The 19,475-nt window shown below is 39.7% G+C and overlaps 1 protein-coding gene across 6 annotated transcripts in view; it reads left to right on the forward strand.

Moving 5' to 3' along the window:
• The window catches only part of lrrc45 (leucine rich repeat containing 45), a 44,467-nt gene that overhangs the window by 16,662 nt on the left and 8,330 nt on the right, over positions 1-19,475 (forward strand). For 4 of the 6 annotated variants that reach the window (XM_053413890.1, XM_053413892.1, XM_053413895.1 and 1 more), the window contains 8 exons: positions 2,114-2,172; positions 2,392-2,469; positions 2,669-2,804; positions 6,797-6,874; positions 7,740-7,851; positions 12,461-12,531; positions 13,103-13,195; positions 18,401-18,493. In XM_053413890.1, the coding sequence (XP_053269865.1) occupies positions 2,114-2,172; positions 2,392-2,469; positions 2,669-2,804; positions 6,797-6,874; positions 7,740-7,851; positions 12,461-12,531; positions 13,103-13,195; positions 18,401-18,493 (720 nt within the window). The remainder of the gene's footprint in view (positions 1-2,113; positions 2,173-2,391; positions 2,470-2,668; positions 2,805-6,796; positions 6,875-7,739; positions 7,852-12,460; positions 12,532-13,102; positions 13,196-18,400; positions 18,494-19,475) is intronic. The other 2 variants (XM_053413893.1, XM_053413894.1) reach the window with 1 other exon arrangement.

The raw sequence follows: 19,475 nt of genomic DNA on the forward strand, positions 1-19,475 counted from the left end.
GTGAAATACCAGTAGCAAGAGAAAATCTGCACACACACAAAGGCCCCAGGGTTACGCCCCAACTCACTTGCTCAGGGCGACACACGCAGTGAGATCAGAGCTTGTTCTTGTGAAGCGGCCGGTCAGTGACTTTGTTGAAGATTAAGAAGTCCTTTATTTTTCCCACAATGGGGAAATTTGCTAAAAAGATCAGTGGAAAAAATTAAAACAGTTTCTCTGATCAAAGCTGCTTCACGATTTTGGGGGTTAAGTTCCCGCTGGCCATGGTGTCTGACACGCCAACGGCAAGACACCCATGAGGAAAAAGAAAACCCACAACAGCACAGAACTATAAACTACTGTAAACCTTTCACCATAAACTGTGAAAATAATATAATTTACAATAAGAAAATTAAATGAACGGAAAATCTGTAGCTCAGCCACTCACTCACACACCACAATCTCCCAGCATGCACTCCGATAGCGTGCACACCACTAGGCACGCATAATAATCCCGAGCAATAATAATATGCAATACACCACCTGCACCAAGTATACAGAATAGTAATATATAATGTGTATATATATATTAATAGTAGGGATGCACCGATTTATCGGCCGAACATCGGTAGCGGCCGATATTCGCCTCGTTTACTGATATCGGCTTATCGGTAATAAACTTGACTTTCACCGATATCATTGGCCGATGTTCATATTTGTGGTAAAACCGCTGGGCACGTGCCGCGGCTGGGGGAGCAGTCCCTCCGTCGCCCTCCTCTCCGCGCCGCCGGAGGCTCAGTGTGCGGCACCGGGAGGTCCTCATCCGGTGGCACCTCACGGCGTCACTGGTGCGGGGGCTCTCTTTCTCTTGGACCGCGGGGCGGTGTCCATCGCCGGCGCGGAAGGCGGGCCGTTGGAGGGGACCGGGTACGCGGTCAGCGGCGGCCAGTCTGGACGCGTGTCGGGCCCTTCTCGCGGATCACCTCAGCTACGGCGACCGCTGGGGGAACCCTCCGGCTGGCGCCTATCAGCTGATTGAGAACTGGTGCGGACCAGGGGAATCCGACTGTTTAATTAAAACAAGCATCGCGAAGGGCCACGGTGGGTGTTGACGCGATGTGATTTATGCCCGACACTCAAAACAGGTAAAACTGAGGAGGGCTTGTTAAGTTATCTTGACTCACGCAGTGTAACTTGGCGTAAAAAGTATGAGCGTAGCGTCTGTTTAAGTACTTTATTCTCATGTGCATCGGCTCTATTCATCCGTCTCATGCACAGGTAACAAGGGAATTGATAACATACGTCATACACACAGAAGCCGTAACACCTCTAATAAACGGGCAGTACTGCTACCGTAAAACAATGAGAAGAGCGTTCTCTATAATGATACTTTAACAGGGCTGTTTTAGACAGGGTAAAAAGGTGCCGTTTTAAATTACCCTTGTGGTATTTTGACCAAAATATGTTAGACATTTCATTAAGATCCCAAGGAACCATTTCAACTTGCGGTAAAATGGGCATAATATGTCTGTTAAATAAAGTTTAGTTAAATCAAAGATTGTTTCATAAATCTGATTCAATCTGTGCTCATTAAAAGATAAGAGTGATGAAGGGCTGACATTTTTTTTTAAATAGTGCTTTCTAAATAATTATTTAATTATTTTTCTGGCACAAAAGGGTGAATGAATAACAACAAAAAGAAAATAAACAAATATCGGTATCGGCTATCGGCCAGATTGTTATTTTAAATATCGGTATCGGCCAAGAATTTTCATATCGGTGCATCTCTAATTAATAGTAATCTGTAATGCATTGCCTTGTGGTGTGTTGTAGAGAAAACACTTTAAACCTTGCGAAGTGAAAATATTGATCAGTCTGTTCATGCTGATTATACAGGAAGTAACAGGTAAAATATGGCATTATGGGAGTAAAATACCCCAAAACTCTTAGGATAAATCTTGCTCATATAGATGACAATTCAGTGTAGAAACTATTATAACTAGTAGACAAATACTAAAATAGAAAGTCAATGAATCAAAGGTTAATGAAATAAATGGGTCTCACAGTGGAAATAACCGTTATAGACACAGACAGCTTTGTGACTGCAAACACACTCATGCTCATTCTCTTTCAGGTCCTGAGTCTAATGGAAACTATAGACAGCCAGCGGGAGGAGATAAGATGTTCTAAAAGGTGTGAGAATGTGATATGTTTAATTATTTACATAAACACTATTGTATAACTGAGTCACAACTCCATTTTATAATCAACCCACTATAGTTGGACTGGAATGGAAATAAAACTTGGATAGATATAGCATTTTATTACTATTATAATAGTCATACTGCACTTTTTACCCCCAAAAAATATTAAGATTATAAAATGTTTCTTATCTCCCTTCTGCTTCATTAGATCTACTTCCATTCAGATAGGCCAACTCCAGGAAGCTCTGAATGAGTGGAAGTCAGCTGTCAACTCTATCACTGCCAAGTATGTAGTTCATCTTTCTTTACTCCATGTTCATGATATGAAGACTGGCACAGTTTTGGTGTTTTGTGTAACCTATGTGACGTTATCAACATTACTTAAGCCATCTGTCAATTATATATACACACTGCAGCCTGGTAATACTATATTTATTGATGGAGCTCTAACTAAAACTTGGATCTGTTAATGATTTGATTTGTAGACTGCAGATGACAGAGGAGGCCCTCACTCTCTCGGAGCAGAAAAATGTCAACATGGTAGAACTGCTGACTCAAGTGAAGGTTGAGAAAGAAGAACAGATGGAGAGACAGAGTAGAGAGAGAAAGAAAGAGCAAGAGGTAAGGCTGGAAACACAGTTCACTCAGTCAATGTCCTATGATTAGAAAACACTGTAGAGCACTAGAATGTTTAAGTAGTGCAAGTTATCAGTTTTAGAAATGAATGTGTCAGGCCTGGACTGAAATGAGGACTCAGATGCAGAGGATTACACGTACCAGCACACTTTATTGAATTCTGATCCTCTATGAAGAGTGACAAACAATCGGGCTATGAAAAAAAAACTCACTCAATATATACAAAACTCTCACTAGAAAAAGAAAGAGGTATAAAACATAAATCGCTCCCGAAGGAGGACAAACAAAAGGCTAGAGCAAGAAATCAAAAGTGCTCCCGAAGGAGGAAAACCAAACTACTATGAAACGGTACAAAAGAAAAGGCTCACCTAAACAGGAGGCTCTTCAAACTAATTAAAACTCTCTAAACATAAATCGCTCCAAAAGGTAGGAAGAAAAACAGATTACAAACAACACAAAACGAAGCTAAACTAGGAAACTTTAACAAACGAAAAATCACTCTCGGAGGAAACAGAAAACAACTTACGTGGTGTAGCAAAACTCTTAGGTAGAAAACGACAATGACTGTGGAAAAGGGCTTAGGTGCACGGACAAGTACGAAACACTTTGGCACAAGACAAAGGGGAGACTCAGACTATAAGCACATGAGGGTGAAGGGAACAGGTGGAAACAATCCGGAATCAGTGACACATGAGGAAAGGCAAGTGACCTGAAACAAGAGGAGAGTTAGGATTTCAAAATAAAACAGGAAGTTACGAGACAGAAACCCCAAGACAAGACAACCCTCACCGCGGTGTGACAGAATGATATGAGACCATTTTGTAAATAGAGTACATTGATGTATATATAAATCAAAGGCACATTGTCCACCAATGGCAGTTATCAGCATTTGACTTTGACATGCACAAATGTGTATACACTGTCCCATTCATCTTTTAAGTTTTAAGTCTAATAACTCTGCAGTATTTCTGACGACATCAATAGAACAGGCAGAACAACTGTCGTAAAATTCACTGTAATAGGATTTTCATTTCATATACTTTTGTTTAAAAAAAACCCATCTAATTATAGTACACACAAAGGTGAATCCATTGTCCTCTTTCTGTATATTTGTTGCCTTCAAGACCATTAGTCCCATACGATCTAAGAATATCTTCCCTTTGTTTTTGGTACTTCTCATATGGGTATTGTTAAATATTAAAGCCTAATACAACTTATAAAGTAAGTATTATTATCCACTAATGCTTTCTATATTATAATGACAAGTGACTTGAGCTATTTGATTATTACTATTAACTGAAGCAATGAAGGAATTTAACCCACGTTAACTGTGCCAGTTGTTCACCAGCTCTATGCGACCAGTTATGCATGATCACCGTTGTTAAGGGACAGTCTGAGTATGTTGAAATTGCTCCATGAGTCAGGCTTTGGGTGGAATAAAAAAACTCAACGTTGCAATACTAAATAGAACAAGTTTGTGGTAACAGTATACAGTCTAAGATTGCAGACAGTTGAATAAAATTAATGTTGAGTGTTTAGCAAAGCTAAATTAACTCACATTGTCTCTTTCCTGCTATTATCTGCTTAGCGTCAATGTTTGTCCAATGAAATCCTGCAAAACCACATTATTACAGACTGATACAATTAATAATATATGTTAGATATACATTTATGCACACACTGACTTAAAATTTTTTTAAATGTTGGTGCTGTTAGATCTTAGTAGGGGAGAGCGGGGTAATGTGGGACATTTTTTACATTTGCTCCCCTCTAGGCGAGTAAAAAATATCAGTAAAATTTACACATTTCCAATTAATTCAGGATGTTTTCTAGCAATGGAAATGATCAGAATGTCTTCAGGTCAAAGTGCAGTGAAAATATGATTATTTAAAAAAAAGTGGTCTTGTGTCCCACTTTACCCCAGCTATGGGGTAAAGTGGTCCACTTACTTTTTCCACTTTAAAACTACCATAACAACACATGTTGTAATAGTTAAAATCCTGACAACCACACATTCCAAAACTAATATCGGACTAGTTACAGAATCATGGGGATTGGTCAATTAAGCACATTTATGATTATTATGATTCATGTGATCTCTTGCACACCCTAGCTTACCTGCACAGGGACAGGGATATTGTTTTTCTCTGCATATTCAAATGCCAGTTCACGGCACTTAACTGGAGCAAGGCCATGGAACTGGTCAGCTAGTTGTTCCAAGTGTTTGGCAAGCTCCTCCTCCATCTCATCTGTGAATATTCTCTTTACCTCAGCTACTGCACCCCAGGCTACTGATTTTACTTTCCCTTTCTCTTTTTTCTTTATGAATCTTTTGAGGGTTGTCTTGTCTATATTTCTATCCCTTCCAGTTTTTCTTAAGGACTTCTTTCCTTGCATGACCTCAGCGGCTACACTCTCCATCTCTGCGAGGGGTGTTTGGCCCCAGGTTGTCTTCCTGGTGTGTAGTTTCTTGGCATGATGGCTTTTCTACAATGTTTATGACATTAAAAATAAAACATATATAATGTAATATAACACTAAAATATGTTTAAGACTAAACTTAACTTGTGCTTCATGGTGGGGTAAAGTGAGACACTGTCCCACTTTACCCCACAGCATTTGTCCCACTTTACCCCGAAGCCACAATTTTAGAAAAACAACATCTTTTAGCAATTCAGACTAATCTTCAGCTAGCATCGATCACATGGTTTTATATGTTGGATGTTCATCAACATGTATAATATACCTGAGTCAATTTGTTTTGACACAACAGTTGATTAGTTCAAAGCAAGAAAATTTACTTTTACATGCAAAAAACAATTTTTTGTGAAAAAACTTACTTTCCACAGCACCAGCACCAACTTCTCCTTCATGGCAAGGGGGGAATGAGAGGGGCTTGAACACATAATAGTCACATGACCACAAATGTGTTCCGTTGCCTAGATACAGGGGGTGTTTCACATCACCCGATGTACCACATTACCCCGTTCTCCCCTACAGCCTTTGACACTGTAAATATGCCGATGACCTGTGGTGTCCTTTAAGGATCAATTCTGGGACTAGTTCTGTTCAATCCATATATCTTCCACTTCTAAGGGGGCCAAATCATTCACAACAATAACCTTGCCAACCATAGTTATGCGGACGACACTCAGATTTACCTAGCTCTCTCATCAAATGACTATGGTCCCATGAAATCACTCTCCAAATGCATCACAGAAATCGAATACTGGATGTCACAATTTTTATATTTTGCAGTAAAGATGAGTGATATGGGTTCGCCACTCACCTAAAAGACAATTTATTACACACAAATGAGCAGGTTGAGAAAGATTTGACTCAGCTAAGAAAAGTAGGGTGAATTCGGGTAATCAGGGACATTGGGTTATGTGGGACATCTAAACTCAAGTCTGTTTATTTCCTTTCCTAACTAAATGTAATCAAAAGGGAGTTTACTATAGGTTTAGCATAGACATGTGACTGAAATTAATTAACTTCATAAGGCTGAAGTCACAAAAAGAGGAGAGGTAAGTGTCAGCTTAGTATAGCATGACAATATCAATGACATGTTATTCTTACAAATGATTGTTAAGGATATAAATCTGTCATAAATGAAACAATGTTCCTTATTGTTATTAAATTATGTTTGTGATATATTCAAGCAACGAGAGAGAGAGAGAGAGAGAGAAATATACGCAATTCACTCCACTGTATTTGATTCTATTTTTATTATTTTTACAAGGTTTTATCTATTATTTTTCCCTCTCAACTTATTCTTTGTTATTGATACAGATGAATGTATTTGACCTATCTTTTACTTGAAATTTGTTTTAAATTGTGCTTTCAGATTTTAAATAATTTTCTTTAAAGTCTGTGTTGTTTCTCTTTAATGTTCCTGTACAGCACCCTGACATACCTCTGTATATGAAAGGTGCTTAAATAAAATGTCCTTGCCCATTTTTTTTCCCATTCTGTAGGACTGTGTATCGAGAGAGGGAAAACTATTTAGAGAAATCCAAAACCTCTCAGAAACCAACAGCCAACTCAGGAATAAAGTAAGAGTAATTTTTGTTCAGAAAATCGAATTTATATTTTTAGTATTTGCACTTGAACCATTCATGCTGATGCTGAACAAATACACACACAGGCCAACATTTGATTTCCCGATTAATTCAATTCAGTGTAATTTTGTTTTTACATAACCCCAAATCATAACATAAGACCTCTAACACAACTTCCAATATTAACGACAGAAACCCAGAAACAACCATTCACACTTGGCCCAGATTTAGTTAAAAACAAAAGGGTTAGGGTTAGGGTTAGCCCTAACCCTCTGGAAACAAGGAGACAGCTCCTGATTGGATATTATCAATATTATAATTTTTGAGTTTAGCCAAATCTTACTTGTCAGCTGTCCAAGAAAACAACAAAGTGACTTCAGTGGACTTGATAGCATCTCTCAGAGGTTAGTTACAAATGAAGAAATCTCTTCGATGAGACAATAAACCTATTTTAACTAAATACAATCATTTCCAACTGCCCTCAATGGCTCACCCAACCAACCTTAAAGGGATAGCTTACCCAAAAATGAAAACTGACTCAATATCTACTCACCACTATTTCAATGGAGGGGTGGGTGAACTGTTTGGGTCTGAAAAGCCTGCTGTAAAGATGAATTTATTAAAGCTAAAAGAAATCCTTACAACTGTCTAGTTGGAACAGGGTCTAAAATACATGCTGCTGGTTAAGGTGTCCAACGTTTGGGGATCTGTTCAAAGAGATTGGTAGGAGAAAAGTCTAAATATAAATTAGGTGCTACAGTCAATTTTAAGACTACGGGACAATACATTAGTGTCGGCTGTGGCAGATATGATAGATGTAAACCTAACTGTATATGTGAATGTGTGTTTGTGTGGATAGGCTGAGGAAATGGAGAGATGGTGTAAGTCACAACAACACCAGATTTTTGAGCTTAAGCAGGAACTGACCAACAGTACAGCTGAGCTCAATCTACGACTAGCCCAGGCGGAAGGTAACACTCATACATGCAAAAACTACAATTGCACTGCGGTTGTATGCCTCTCCCAACCAATGCAGTTTCTGCATATATATTTCTACAAACTTTGGTTCAAGATTCATATAAAGGTCACTGCAACCTTTACCTCTGACAACTGAAACATAATCACTTTATCTTTGAATCCAAGTAAAAGCTGATTTAAATCTAATCAATTCATAAGTCGAATTGTGCCAGGTGTAATAAAATTCCCTATGGGCTGTCCTAATATGTAACTGTGAAAGAATTCCCTCAAGGTATTTCAGAAATATTGCATTCACAAGGCAAAACATTTGCTTTGTGAGTTCAAAGTGACCTTTGACTAAATTATATTCAGGTCATCCTTGAGTCCAAATGATGTTTGTGCCAGATGTGATGAAATTCCCTTTGTGCATTAATAACAACGCAAGGTCATGTAACACAATTTTATGACATTCCCTCAAACTAATCTTAAAGGACCCATATTTTACACCTTTCTGGGATTTCATTTGAGATATTGGTAACCCTTAGATGATATATCAGTGGTTTAAAGTCGAAAAACTGCTGCAATGTGTATTTCCCTGTCCTATCTTCTGCCTCTCTCTGGCCCTCCAGACAGAATGGTTTTCGCCTGGCTCTTTAATTAAATCGGTGAGAACTTATCTCATTTCATCATTGGATTAAACCATAGACCTTTGTAACAAAAAGTCACTTGTGATTGGCTGGTAGATCTGTAGCTATTGGTCACCCTGGGTCATTATAACACACTTGTGGGTAAACCCCTCCAACACAAAATTAATAATAATGCTGTGCAATAATGCATTAACCGTGATACCATAAAATTGTGTGCCTTTCGGCATTCAATAAATTTGGTTATCAAAATAAAATATTAATATTACAAATAATAATATTAAATCATAACTTTAATTGATTAAAGCTGCACCTTTGTGCTCCCCTCGAAGAGATCGATGTGAGGAGAAGATGTAAGATGGAGAAACCAGGCTTCTCCGCTCGGCGATGCAGGAGCAGAGGCTGGGTAGCCTTCTGCCCTCGGAGGGATTGTAGAAAAGAGGGAGACCTGGCCTTATATTGGCAAGGTGACCTCACAGTTCATGGGGCCCAGAGTGACCAATAAGAAGTGAAACTTGTGTCCCTGGGGGATTTTCACACCACTTTGTGATGATGAGGCCCCTGGGAGACTGAGTTTGGGAGGCTCTTGTTTTCTCCGGAACAAAGGATGTGGCATCAGGCTTTTGACAATGTAGGCCAAACTTAGGTTTCACAAAAAACCATGTCCCAACAATAATAATAATGAATATATTGTTATTATTACTAATAATTTATATATCAATTAGGGATGGGCATAATTAATCGATGATCGATTTATGGATCATTAAGAATTTCATCGATGAAATAATTTTTTCATCGAGAAATTAGCTAATTACACATTTGACCACGGGGGGGCAGTGTTTGAAAAAACGCCACAGTCCTACTCAGCTACCTGCGACTGGCTGCGAGTTACCGTGTAGTTCCATTTCCAAAGTAAACATGAAGAGGTCACGGCGAAGTGTTGCATGGGACCATTTTGAGTTAAAAAATGACTTGGTTCACTGCCAATACTGCGAAGCTATCCCAGAGACTGGGGGAGACGAGGAGCCTGCGTTGTCTGACACGGCCGAGGGGAGCGCAAACACCGGAGCCGTGGCCAGGCTAGCCAAGTTAGCACGGAGCTACCTGTGTATCACGGCGACGTCAGTCCCCTCAGAGCGGGTTTTTCGGCGGCTGGACTGACGGTCACCAGGCTGCGTTCGCGTCTGACCCCAGAGCATGTTAACATGCTCATCTTTCTCAACACAAATCCGTAGGCTGGTGCTGAAGTTGTATTTGAGTTACTGGTTACTTTTATGAAGCTTTCTCGACTCGGTACCTTGTTTGATATTTTGAGTTACATTTGGCAAAACCTGTCAGACCTAAAGGCCAATGTATGCTTCTCCGTTTTGACGAACACGGACAGATAGGACCGCCCTCTCCGTGCCTCTCCGCGGCTCCTCGCAGAGCTTTTCGTGCAGCTCTCATTTTTCTAACTACACGTCGAAATGGCGGACAGCCCACGGATAGCACTTGGCTGTGATTGGTCCACTAAAAACATAATTTCCGCCCGGCGTCATTTCCGGACCTCTAACTTCCTGTTTCATTCCCTAAATCACAATAAACCTAAATCACAACTAAGACTCTATGATTAATGTGACAAGTGTGTTAAGCGGCGTTGTCCGGCTGACGGTGGCTGGTTAGAGCACTTACAGCATGTGTGTACGGTCACATACGGTTATAACGAACTTTGATAACGGGGATAGCGGGCTAGCCACCATGCTAACTGCGGTGGGAACAGCGCAAAAACCCGCTGACTTAATCCCACGGCTCTCATGACGCTGTTTCTCAAACACCGTCAGGTTAGAAGCAAACACTTGGTAGTAGTTAGTATCGGCTGTCCGTGCTGACTGTGTGTGGAAGCTGGGGGGAAGCTAGCTGCCTCCGTGTAGCTTCAAGCTGTTGCAGCTGTTGAATTAGCAACGCAGTTTGGAAACAAGACCGGGGAACCGCTGCGTTAAGACACGATAACATAAGCATTTTGACCCGCTGGGTTTCACTTTATTTCAGCAAAACTGTCGCGTCATCAACAGCCCTTTTCTGTTGTCATCGTTCACTGTGTGTGAGGAGCCGGGGGGCCGTAAATAAACCAGCGTGGACTTCTTCTATATACCTCATGAAGTAGGCTTCTCTAAGCTCGACTTCTGTGGCGCCAACTACTGTTCTGGCGGTGAATTGTTTTCGGAACAAAAAGGCTCGTAGAACTATAAATCAAAAAGTGTCGGTCCGCTCCGTCCGTCCGTCCTTCCGCAACGGACTCGGAGAAGCATACAGAGGCCTTAAGTATTATATATTTGTAGTTGTTGTTTAACATTATCTTTTTTTATATTATTATTATTATTATTATTTGGAGGAAAAAAAAACGAGGGTCAGTTGTGTTTAGTAGCACCGGCTTCTAGCTGTCGGCTCCGCTGCTTAAGATTACTGCAGCGCATATATTGTTCATCTTGTAATAAAGATCTCAATGAGGAAACACGCTTTTTTTTCACTGCATTTTAATGCAGCTTATAAATAGTGAATTTTTGAACTTGAAAATATTAATGATTAATCGAAAATTCGTCATTAACTCTCCCGACGATCGACAAAGACAATTTAATCGAACGCCCATCCCTAATATCAATATAAATTATTAGTACGCCTTTACCAAAAGCACTGCAGTTACTGACGACTATACATTTATTCATGTGATGCTTTATGTTATATGTTGAACATATTGTAGAGGGAAAAACATTAACAAGGTAAATGTTGAGTTATTTACATACAGCAAAAATATTGTAAATACACAACTGGCCAAGCCAGTGAAAAACTAAACAGGTGAAGCTTGAAATGTCTCTTTGCCACCCTGGGTAATAAGTTCCTTGTGGGACTCTGTCCGAATCTGCTCGTGTGTAGACGTCTGTGATGTGTAGCTGTGAGATTCAGTGTAGCTTCCACTCTTATTTGAAGTGTGGCACACAGGTCGGTGAGCTCCTGGCTGTGGAAGGATGGATCCATGTCATCTGTCCCGCTTCAATCAGCTGTAAACACAATCAGTACAATTAACACAGTTCAATGGCAACATACACCTATACATGTAACCCAAAAATGTATCTAATGAATCTATTCTTACCCTCTTTCTTCTCTGTTGACTCCTGACCTTCTCAATGCTGCTGCAAGAGCTGCAAGGTTGGATATACAGGAAGTTCCTTCATACTGGCTCATAGTACGTCTTAGTACGTCATAGTACAGGCAGCTGGAAAACAACATGAGTAACATGAGAATATTTAACATAATATTTAATATTTAATTAATAAACGGAAATACCCTTGCTACATCACTGTTGGAAGAACCACAGTAATATAAACACAATTACTAAACAGTTACTTACATACAATGGCAGGGTTTTTTCCACACTGGTGGGTGGATGGGTTTGGAGGCTGGGTGGGGCTTAGAGAAGAGTGCGATTTCACGATGACATCATACAGAAAGGATGTACGAAACGAGTCGTTTCAATAACATATTTTTTAGAATGGAGTGAAAAAGTCTGCGCAGTGACTGTTTTTGTACTTTGAGGGTACCTTCAAGTAATTACAGATAGTAAGAGGCCAGAAAATATATTTTACAGAATATGGGCCCTTTAAGCTATCACGTTCAAGAAAAATATTGACATACTTTGTTTTGCCACCCTGTCCTTTCACCTTTGGTTACCAATATCAAGTGAGTTAAGCCCTGAGTCCAAGTGTATGTTTGTGCCTTATGTGAAAGGATTACTTTATGGCGTTCCAGAGATATCACCTTTACAAGGCAAAAATGTGACCTTTGACTGCCAAAATCGAATCACTTCCTCATTGAGGCCAATTCCCCCGACCACTGGTTGTCGCCGGCTCGGAAGCATAAACACAACGCATACACAAATGCATACAAACACACAGTCCTTGTCACGCAACTCCCAACAGATATGTCTTGTGTCCCCCTCTGTTAGATCATCTGGAAACAGAGAAACGAAGGTCCAAGCAAGCCCTGAGGGACATGGACTGTCTCCGACAGAAAGAGGTGCTTCTACGCAGGTTGCAAGAGAATGCAACATAATTTCGAAGGAGAAAGACCATTCTGATTACCTTTCCTTTTTTTTGCACTTTTGCTCCTATTATTGTATTTCTGTCGATTGCATTTGTATCTTTAATATTGTAGTCACAAGAGTAATGGCCTTGGTCTCTTTCTCGAGCTCGCGCTCTCTCTCATGGAAAATGTAGCAGTCTAAACCTGAAAATTGATTTGAGAGAATATTAAGTACATTTTTAAAGGAAAGTTTATAAACGCACTTAATTTGTGACAATTAATTTTTGGCTTTCAATGGAAATTGTATAGATTTTATTTGAAGGAATAATTTAACAGTTTATCAAAGGACGTCAGAAATGTTGGTAATTAATGCACATGAAATAAGTTTTTTGTTAAATTCTTAAGTCTGAGGTTTTGTAATGGGATATGTTAATTAGTGTACATAATGCACAGAATGGTAATTATGTTGTCAATGGACATTTTTATTTTAAATTTCTATATGATTTCCTAAAACTCAATATCGTAACAGATGTAGACTATTCTAAATATTAAAATTTCTTTACAGGTGGAGCACGTGAATTGTAATCTAGAGGAGAGTGAGAGAGCTCTGCAAGAACACATCTTCAAACTGGAGGGACAACGGATACAATTAAAAGAGGTCAGCGCTCAGAGTGTCCATGTTTAAAAGGGCACATTCTTGCATGTCCTAAAAAGTTAACTGTACCACTCTGTTACGATTAAAGACAAACAAATGACAATCAATGTAACATATTTTAAGTCAACAGTAGCTCTGTTACTGTCTTTGTTTTGCCTCTGCATGTGAATTTTTTTTTTTTTTTTGTGATCAAATATTTTTTTTATTGATTAACTGAAATGTGACAGAATTTAACACATTTAGCATAACACATCAACAGATAATAACAACAAAGACATAACATACAACAAAGTGTTAAGATTCAGCAGCACATATTACCGTAATATCTATCATAAGCACAATATGACACAAAATCTAAGACCTTCAACATTTACTGGTCTCATCAGCCGCTGAATTCAAAACATCAAAAGAAAAACAGACACAAAATAAATTAAAATAAAATAAAACACAAAAAAGGTGCCACCCCCCCAGTTATATTCATGCAAAATAGTAAAGAGAGGAATCCTGCAACCACATGCACATACAGAAAACATTAAGAATTGCACAGGTTCAGGACATGATCATTGTAATAAATCTTTCAATGAGTTGGCCACAGCTCGCCAATCATTCAGTGTAGATTCCTTCGCACCATTTATTCTGGCAGTTGACATCTCCAGATACACAACATCCAAAAAACTCAACATCCAGTGTCTAATGACAAGAGAGTGGGGAGGCTTCCACCGCAGTGCGACCAGCTTCTTAGCGGCTGTAATACCAGCAAGCACAACCCGCCTCACAGCCCTCGATAGACCAAGTCCAGATAAGTCAGTCAGTAGCAGGACAGGTATAGTAGCTGGAACAGCTACAGAGGTCAGATCTGATAGTTTAGAGGCCACCTTAATCCAAAACTGTTCGACCGGTGGACACTCCCACACCATATGAATGAACGTACCAGGGGAATTTAAATTGCAGAGGCTGCAAGACGGATCATTTATCAGTTTCATAGCATGCAGTCTACGTGGTGTGAGATAAGTTCTATGGACATAATTGAAATGAATTTGTTGGTGGTCCGGGTTGCGGGAAGCCTCCCTGATATTCGTCCACACCTGTTCCCAGTCAAAATCTGGATCTAGATCAGGGTGATCACTCCTCCATAGCCTATCCAGCACTAGGTCAGAATAAGAAGATTCCAGGAAAAATGAGTATAATTCTGAAACCAAGCCCCTACTATCTGTCCGTGCAGTAACCAATCTATAAAGAGGATGAACAGGTAAAGCCTGCTGTAGCGAAATGCTGTGTGCACTAAGAGCATGTCGAAGTTGTAAATAAAAGAAAAATGAAAAGGCCGGTAAGGCAAAATTGACTCGCAGGTCCTGAAAAGAACCTAAACCTGAACCACTAAAAATATCACCTAAATAGCGGATATTACTGTTACTCCAAGGAGATGCCACGATTGGTCTACTCCCAATCATAAGCCTCTCGTTGTGGAACACTGGAGAGAATGTGTGCCATTTACAGGATATTTTAGAAAGGGATTCAACTGTGCGCCAGGTTTGAATAAGGAAGGAAACTATCGGGCCAAAACGCTGCTTGCATTGTGAGTTAGACATGTTGGAGAAAAGGACCCCTTGCAATGTCATTGGACGAACAATATCTTCCTCCAATCCCCGCCAAGTGTATATGAATTTTTAAGGACCCAGGGAAATGCATTGTCAAATTTTGTCACAATGGAAGGGGGAGGGGTGAATGGTCTGAGTCCACAAAATACTTCTGGAGTTTCAGGGGTAAAATTTGTTGCAGCAGAATCCAGGACTCATCATTGGCCATTGTATTGGATTTTGCTCTAGCAGACTTTACCCCTGAAGTGTTTTGAGGACTTAAGCACTTCACCCACCCCTCCATCGCCATAGTGGTGAGTAGATAATGAGGGAATTATACTTTTTTAGTGAACTATCCTACTATAAACATAAAAAATTATCGAACAGGCGACCAATGCTCGATAACAGTCAGTGGGGCAGGGGCAGTGTGCCTTCAGTCTGGAGAGAGATTATAATTTTCTTCTTCTTCTTCTGATTTTATGTTCAGTGCACCAACGAACGACACCAAGGAAATTTCCTGTATGTGCAATCATACTTGGCAATAAAAATAATTCTGATTCTGATTCTGATCAAATACAGTGATGGTTTGTAACTGGGTCACAGCGCATTTCCAAATTTCCACCAGATCATTATGAAAATTTTTTTACTTTTATTTTCACCAAATGTGCATCAATTCAAACTCACCACTGTGGGGGCCAGAGCCTTCAATTGCTCTGCACCATAATTCTGGAACTCTCTCCCACCTCACATCAGCCAGCTTGAGTCTATTGGACTGTTCGAATTTCAACTTAAAATTATAACCTTGGTTTTACCAAACTATTGTTATGTGACTAGAATTTTACTTTAATTATACTCAATTTTATTTATGATATATTATAAGGTGTCCTTGGGTGTCTAGAAAGGCAGAATGGCTCACACAGGTACACAAAAAAAAAAACATGTTTACATGAATAGAACAGTTTGACTATTGAGTGCAATAATGTGCTATTGAAATAATGTCATAATTCCCTAAAAGCTTGTTTATTACTATTGCTCAGTTTAAAAAAATCGATTATCTGATCAAAATCGATCTTCATTTGCGTAATCTGATATTGATTAATAAAAAGGCGAGATTGATCTTTTAATATATCCCTTTCCTGGGCGTACCAGGTCCCGCCCAAACTCACTCACATGAGGAGAAATAGGCGGTGAACCAGAGATAAGGGAGGAGAGACCATTTTGGGCCAGTCAGGTGATTTTCACCGGCCAGAGGATCCTACGTCATACCTCCCCACTCCCACACTGGCCTTCAGTCACTTTACACTTGAATAAGGAACTCTAATCACAAGTTGTTAGGACCCTTACAGTACTTGAAGTTTACTTTTTGTGTACTTTGTTGCTCAAGAGTTTATAAGGCACGGTAGCATATTGCTGTCACACCATCGCATAAAACAAACTAAAACAACAGCAATATGCTTCCGTTAAGAGGGAGACAAATAGTCCAACATTTGGTACGCACTCAGAACCCGTACACACCTGGGGTCTCATTTTTAAACAGTGCATTGAATTCATATTAAAAGTGTACGTGCGCACAAAACTTGAAATGGCATATGCGAAATAAAATTCTGATTTCTAAAACCCTGGGCACGCAGATGGCACAGTCACGTTCACTGCAGTGATTTGATAATACACACACAGTGTTAGAAGATATTATAAAAAAATGTTAATGACTCGGCTCAGTAATTCCGCTGTTTAATGGTATCTGAACTAGGGCTGAACGATTTGGGAAAATAATCTAATTGCGATTTTTTTCCCAAATATTGCGATTGCGATTTAATATGCGATTTTTTTATTTGATCTTCTTTTCCCCCCCCAAAAAACCATAATGAATGATTTAAATATGACCAACACAATATTAGATACATTTACTGTACAATATTCTTTCCCACATTTTAATTTAACGGCTCATTACAGAAACAAGAACAACAAATCAGTGTGCATTTAAGTAATTTAATCAAAGTCATTGTAAGTATAAACACAAGGCATGCACCTGTGTGCAAAATTTATCGTCTTGAGAAAAACATTTTTTAAATTATAGTCTTACTGCTCCCAAGTCAGTAACATTTCCAGTGTTGGGAAGGATACTATATTCTATATACGTATTCTGAATACTTGGATTACTTCCACATTGAATTGTATTTTATAAGTGTTGGAATGCGGCGTTGTTATAGTAAGTGGAGCAGCAGCAGTTTAAGCTCTGTGTCCGCGGATGCGGCGGGCCAGCTGGATGCGCTGGAAGGGCAGCTTGCGGATCAGCAGCTCCGTAGATTCCCGTTCATGTCCGGGTGGTCGTGCAGCGGTATGAAGGCGCCGGGCCTCAGCAGGAACACCCCCATGCTGAACACCAGCGTCTCGCAGATGTGCATGTAGGTGACCGGGGGGCTCTGGAGCCCCGTCGGCCCGGAGCACGGCTTGCTTTTCCGGGGAGCGATTTTCTGGTCCGCCGCCCGCAACGCGGTCAGCAGCGGGATGAGCTCGCTCTGTGAGTCCGCCACGTCAGCCGAAGACTTTAGGACCCTGTAGTTGATGCAGGCTTGCTTCACTATCTTCTTGATCAGAGGAGTTTTGTGGTCCCGGCATTCTTGCTGCGGGTGAGGACAGCAGCCCAATGCCCTACTCTCTTTCGCACGTTTTAATCGCGCACGTTGCGATTAGAAAATCGCGTTTTATCATATTGCGATTTTATCGCAAATGCAATTAATCGTTCAGCCCTAATCTGAACGTTATTTGCTGTAAGTTGTTTTATATACTTTTCAATTAAAAGGTTTTTTGTGTGGAACAGATATGTTGCACGAGCACAACTAAAGCTGTTGGTTTTAATGTAAATGATGAAGTGGATCAATAATCTGGCTTCAGTTCAACACCTCACGCTTAAATCACCACTCTCCTGTCTCCAAAACGTTTGTACGCATGAGTCAGAGGTTGCATGGAAATACGCAAATTTTCCTGTCAAGTTTGTTTTTATAAATCCCAACATTTGCGTGAGAAGTGGTGTACCTTCATTTCAGGCCCGTTTTGTGCGTACGCAACGGTTATAAAAGACACCCCAGAGCATTGGGGTGTCCAAACGGGATTGTTAAGAACTGGTATTGCACTGTTAACTTATAACAGATAAATGATTGTAGTTAGTTGTTGGGCTGCATTAGTGTAGAAGCAGTTTTATTTTAATTGTTAGTTTCCAACTTGTAAATAGCTCACGTCAACTTTCAAATTGTGATTATGACTGGTAAAGTTAGATGTAAATGTTACATTTTGATATTGTTAGTTATTTAATTCATGTGGGGGGCTACATCCTTTGCCTGCTTTTATTAGTCTGATAAACAAATTACCCATTTATTGGTTATTTACACTGGACTAAAATCTGGTAAATTTCCCATGTTGGCTTTTCTTTGCAAGTTATTATTTCCAACTTCGCAGGTCATGCTGCACATGAACGTAGAGCATGGGAACACCTTATTGTCTGGGTGCTGGATTATAATACTATCTTTTAAGTTAGTGGAGAGGAACAGTTGGTGGACACATTTAAATAAAAATGTATACATTAATGCTGAAATACCATCTAATGTGAAAATGTAATGTGCATTTACTGTAGGAGCTGAGTAAATTTAAAGCAGGGTGTGTGACAGAGAGGGCCCAGGCAAAGGAGCAGTTGGAAAGAATGCGAGCTCAAGCGCGTTTGGAAGAGGTGGGTTAAAAAAATCTACATCTTTGATCAGTCATTTGTTATACCTAAAAAAACTATTGGCCAAGTGATTTCGCTTAATTTTTGTGCTTCTAAATATAACTATTATCGGTCTCTACCATCAGACAAAAGATACCACTTTTATATTATATATATATATATATATATATATATATATATATATATATATATATAGTGAGAGGGGCTTGGGAGGATGCGTTGAGTCTTGACGTATTTTTAGACCTCTGCACTGAATGCGTGTCTCAGATATAGCCACACAGATATAAAGAAGGTGAGAGCACTTTCTATTGCAGCTCTGTAGAACTGCAGCATCCCCTTTCTGGACAACCGGGAAGGGAGAGCCTTCCCTTGTCTTCGAAAGACGGCAGTCAGCTCTTTAGTTTTGCAGACGTTCAGTTCCAATTCGTGGTGAGAGCACCACTCAATCAGAGACATTTTAACAATGTCACAGTGGGAAATGCAGTAGTTTGTGTACAGTGAATACAGGAAAGGTGATAGAACTCAGGCCAGTGTTCATGAACTGGATTTTAGATAGTCTAATGTTAATTATGCCTGTGTTATGCTGTAGAAATGAAATAAAGAGTGACTGACACCTAGTTGCCATAACTTATCAAAACGTTTTGTAGGTAAAATGCTATTAAAAGCAGAGCTAGAGAACCCGTGCGCATGTTACAGGAGCTTCTAAGTGCTGCAAGATGGAATGGAGACAGAGTGACACAGCATCCTCTACAGACCTATTCTGCCTGTATGCAAAATAGTAGGGGTCTAAGCTGACCTTGTGGATAAGGGTTAACATACTGCAGGGTTCCCGATAAAGGTTTTAAATTGTCTTATATTTACCATAGATTAGCTACAAAGTATAACATATGCAGGCAGGGCATTTAAGGCTGATGGGGGAAATTGTCACACAAAGTGTCCTACCATTAAAAAACGTCTTTTAAAATTTAGAAGAGACACTGAGAGA

This window comes from Pleuronectes platessa, chromosome 21 (genome assembly GCF_947347685.1).
Source record: "Pleuronectes platessa chromosome 21, fPlePla1.1, whole genome shotgun sequence".
Lineage (NCBI taxonomy): Eukaryota > Metazoa > Chordata > Actinopteri > Pleuronectiformes > Pleuronectidae > Pleuronectes > Pleuronectes platessa.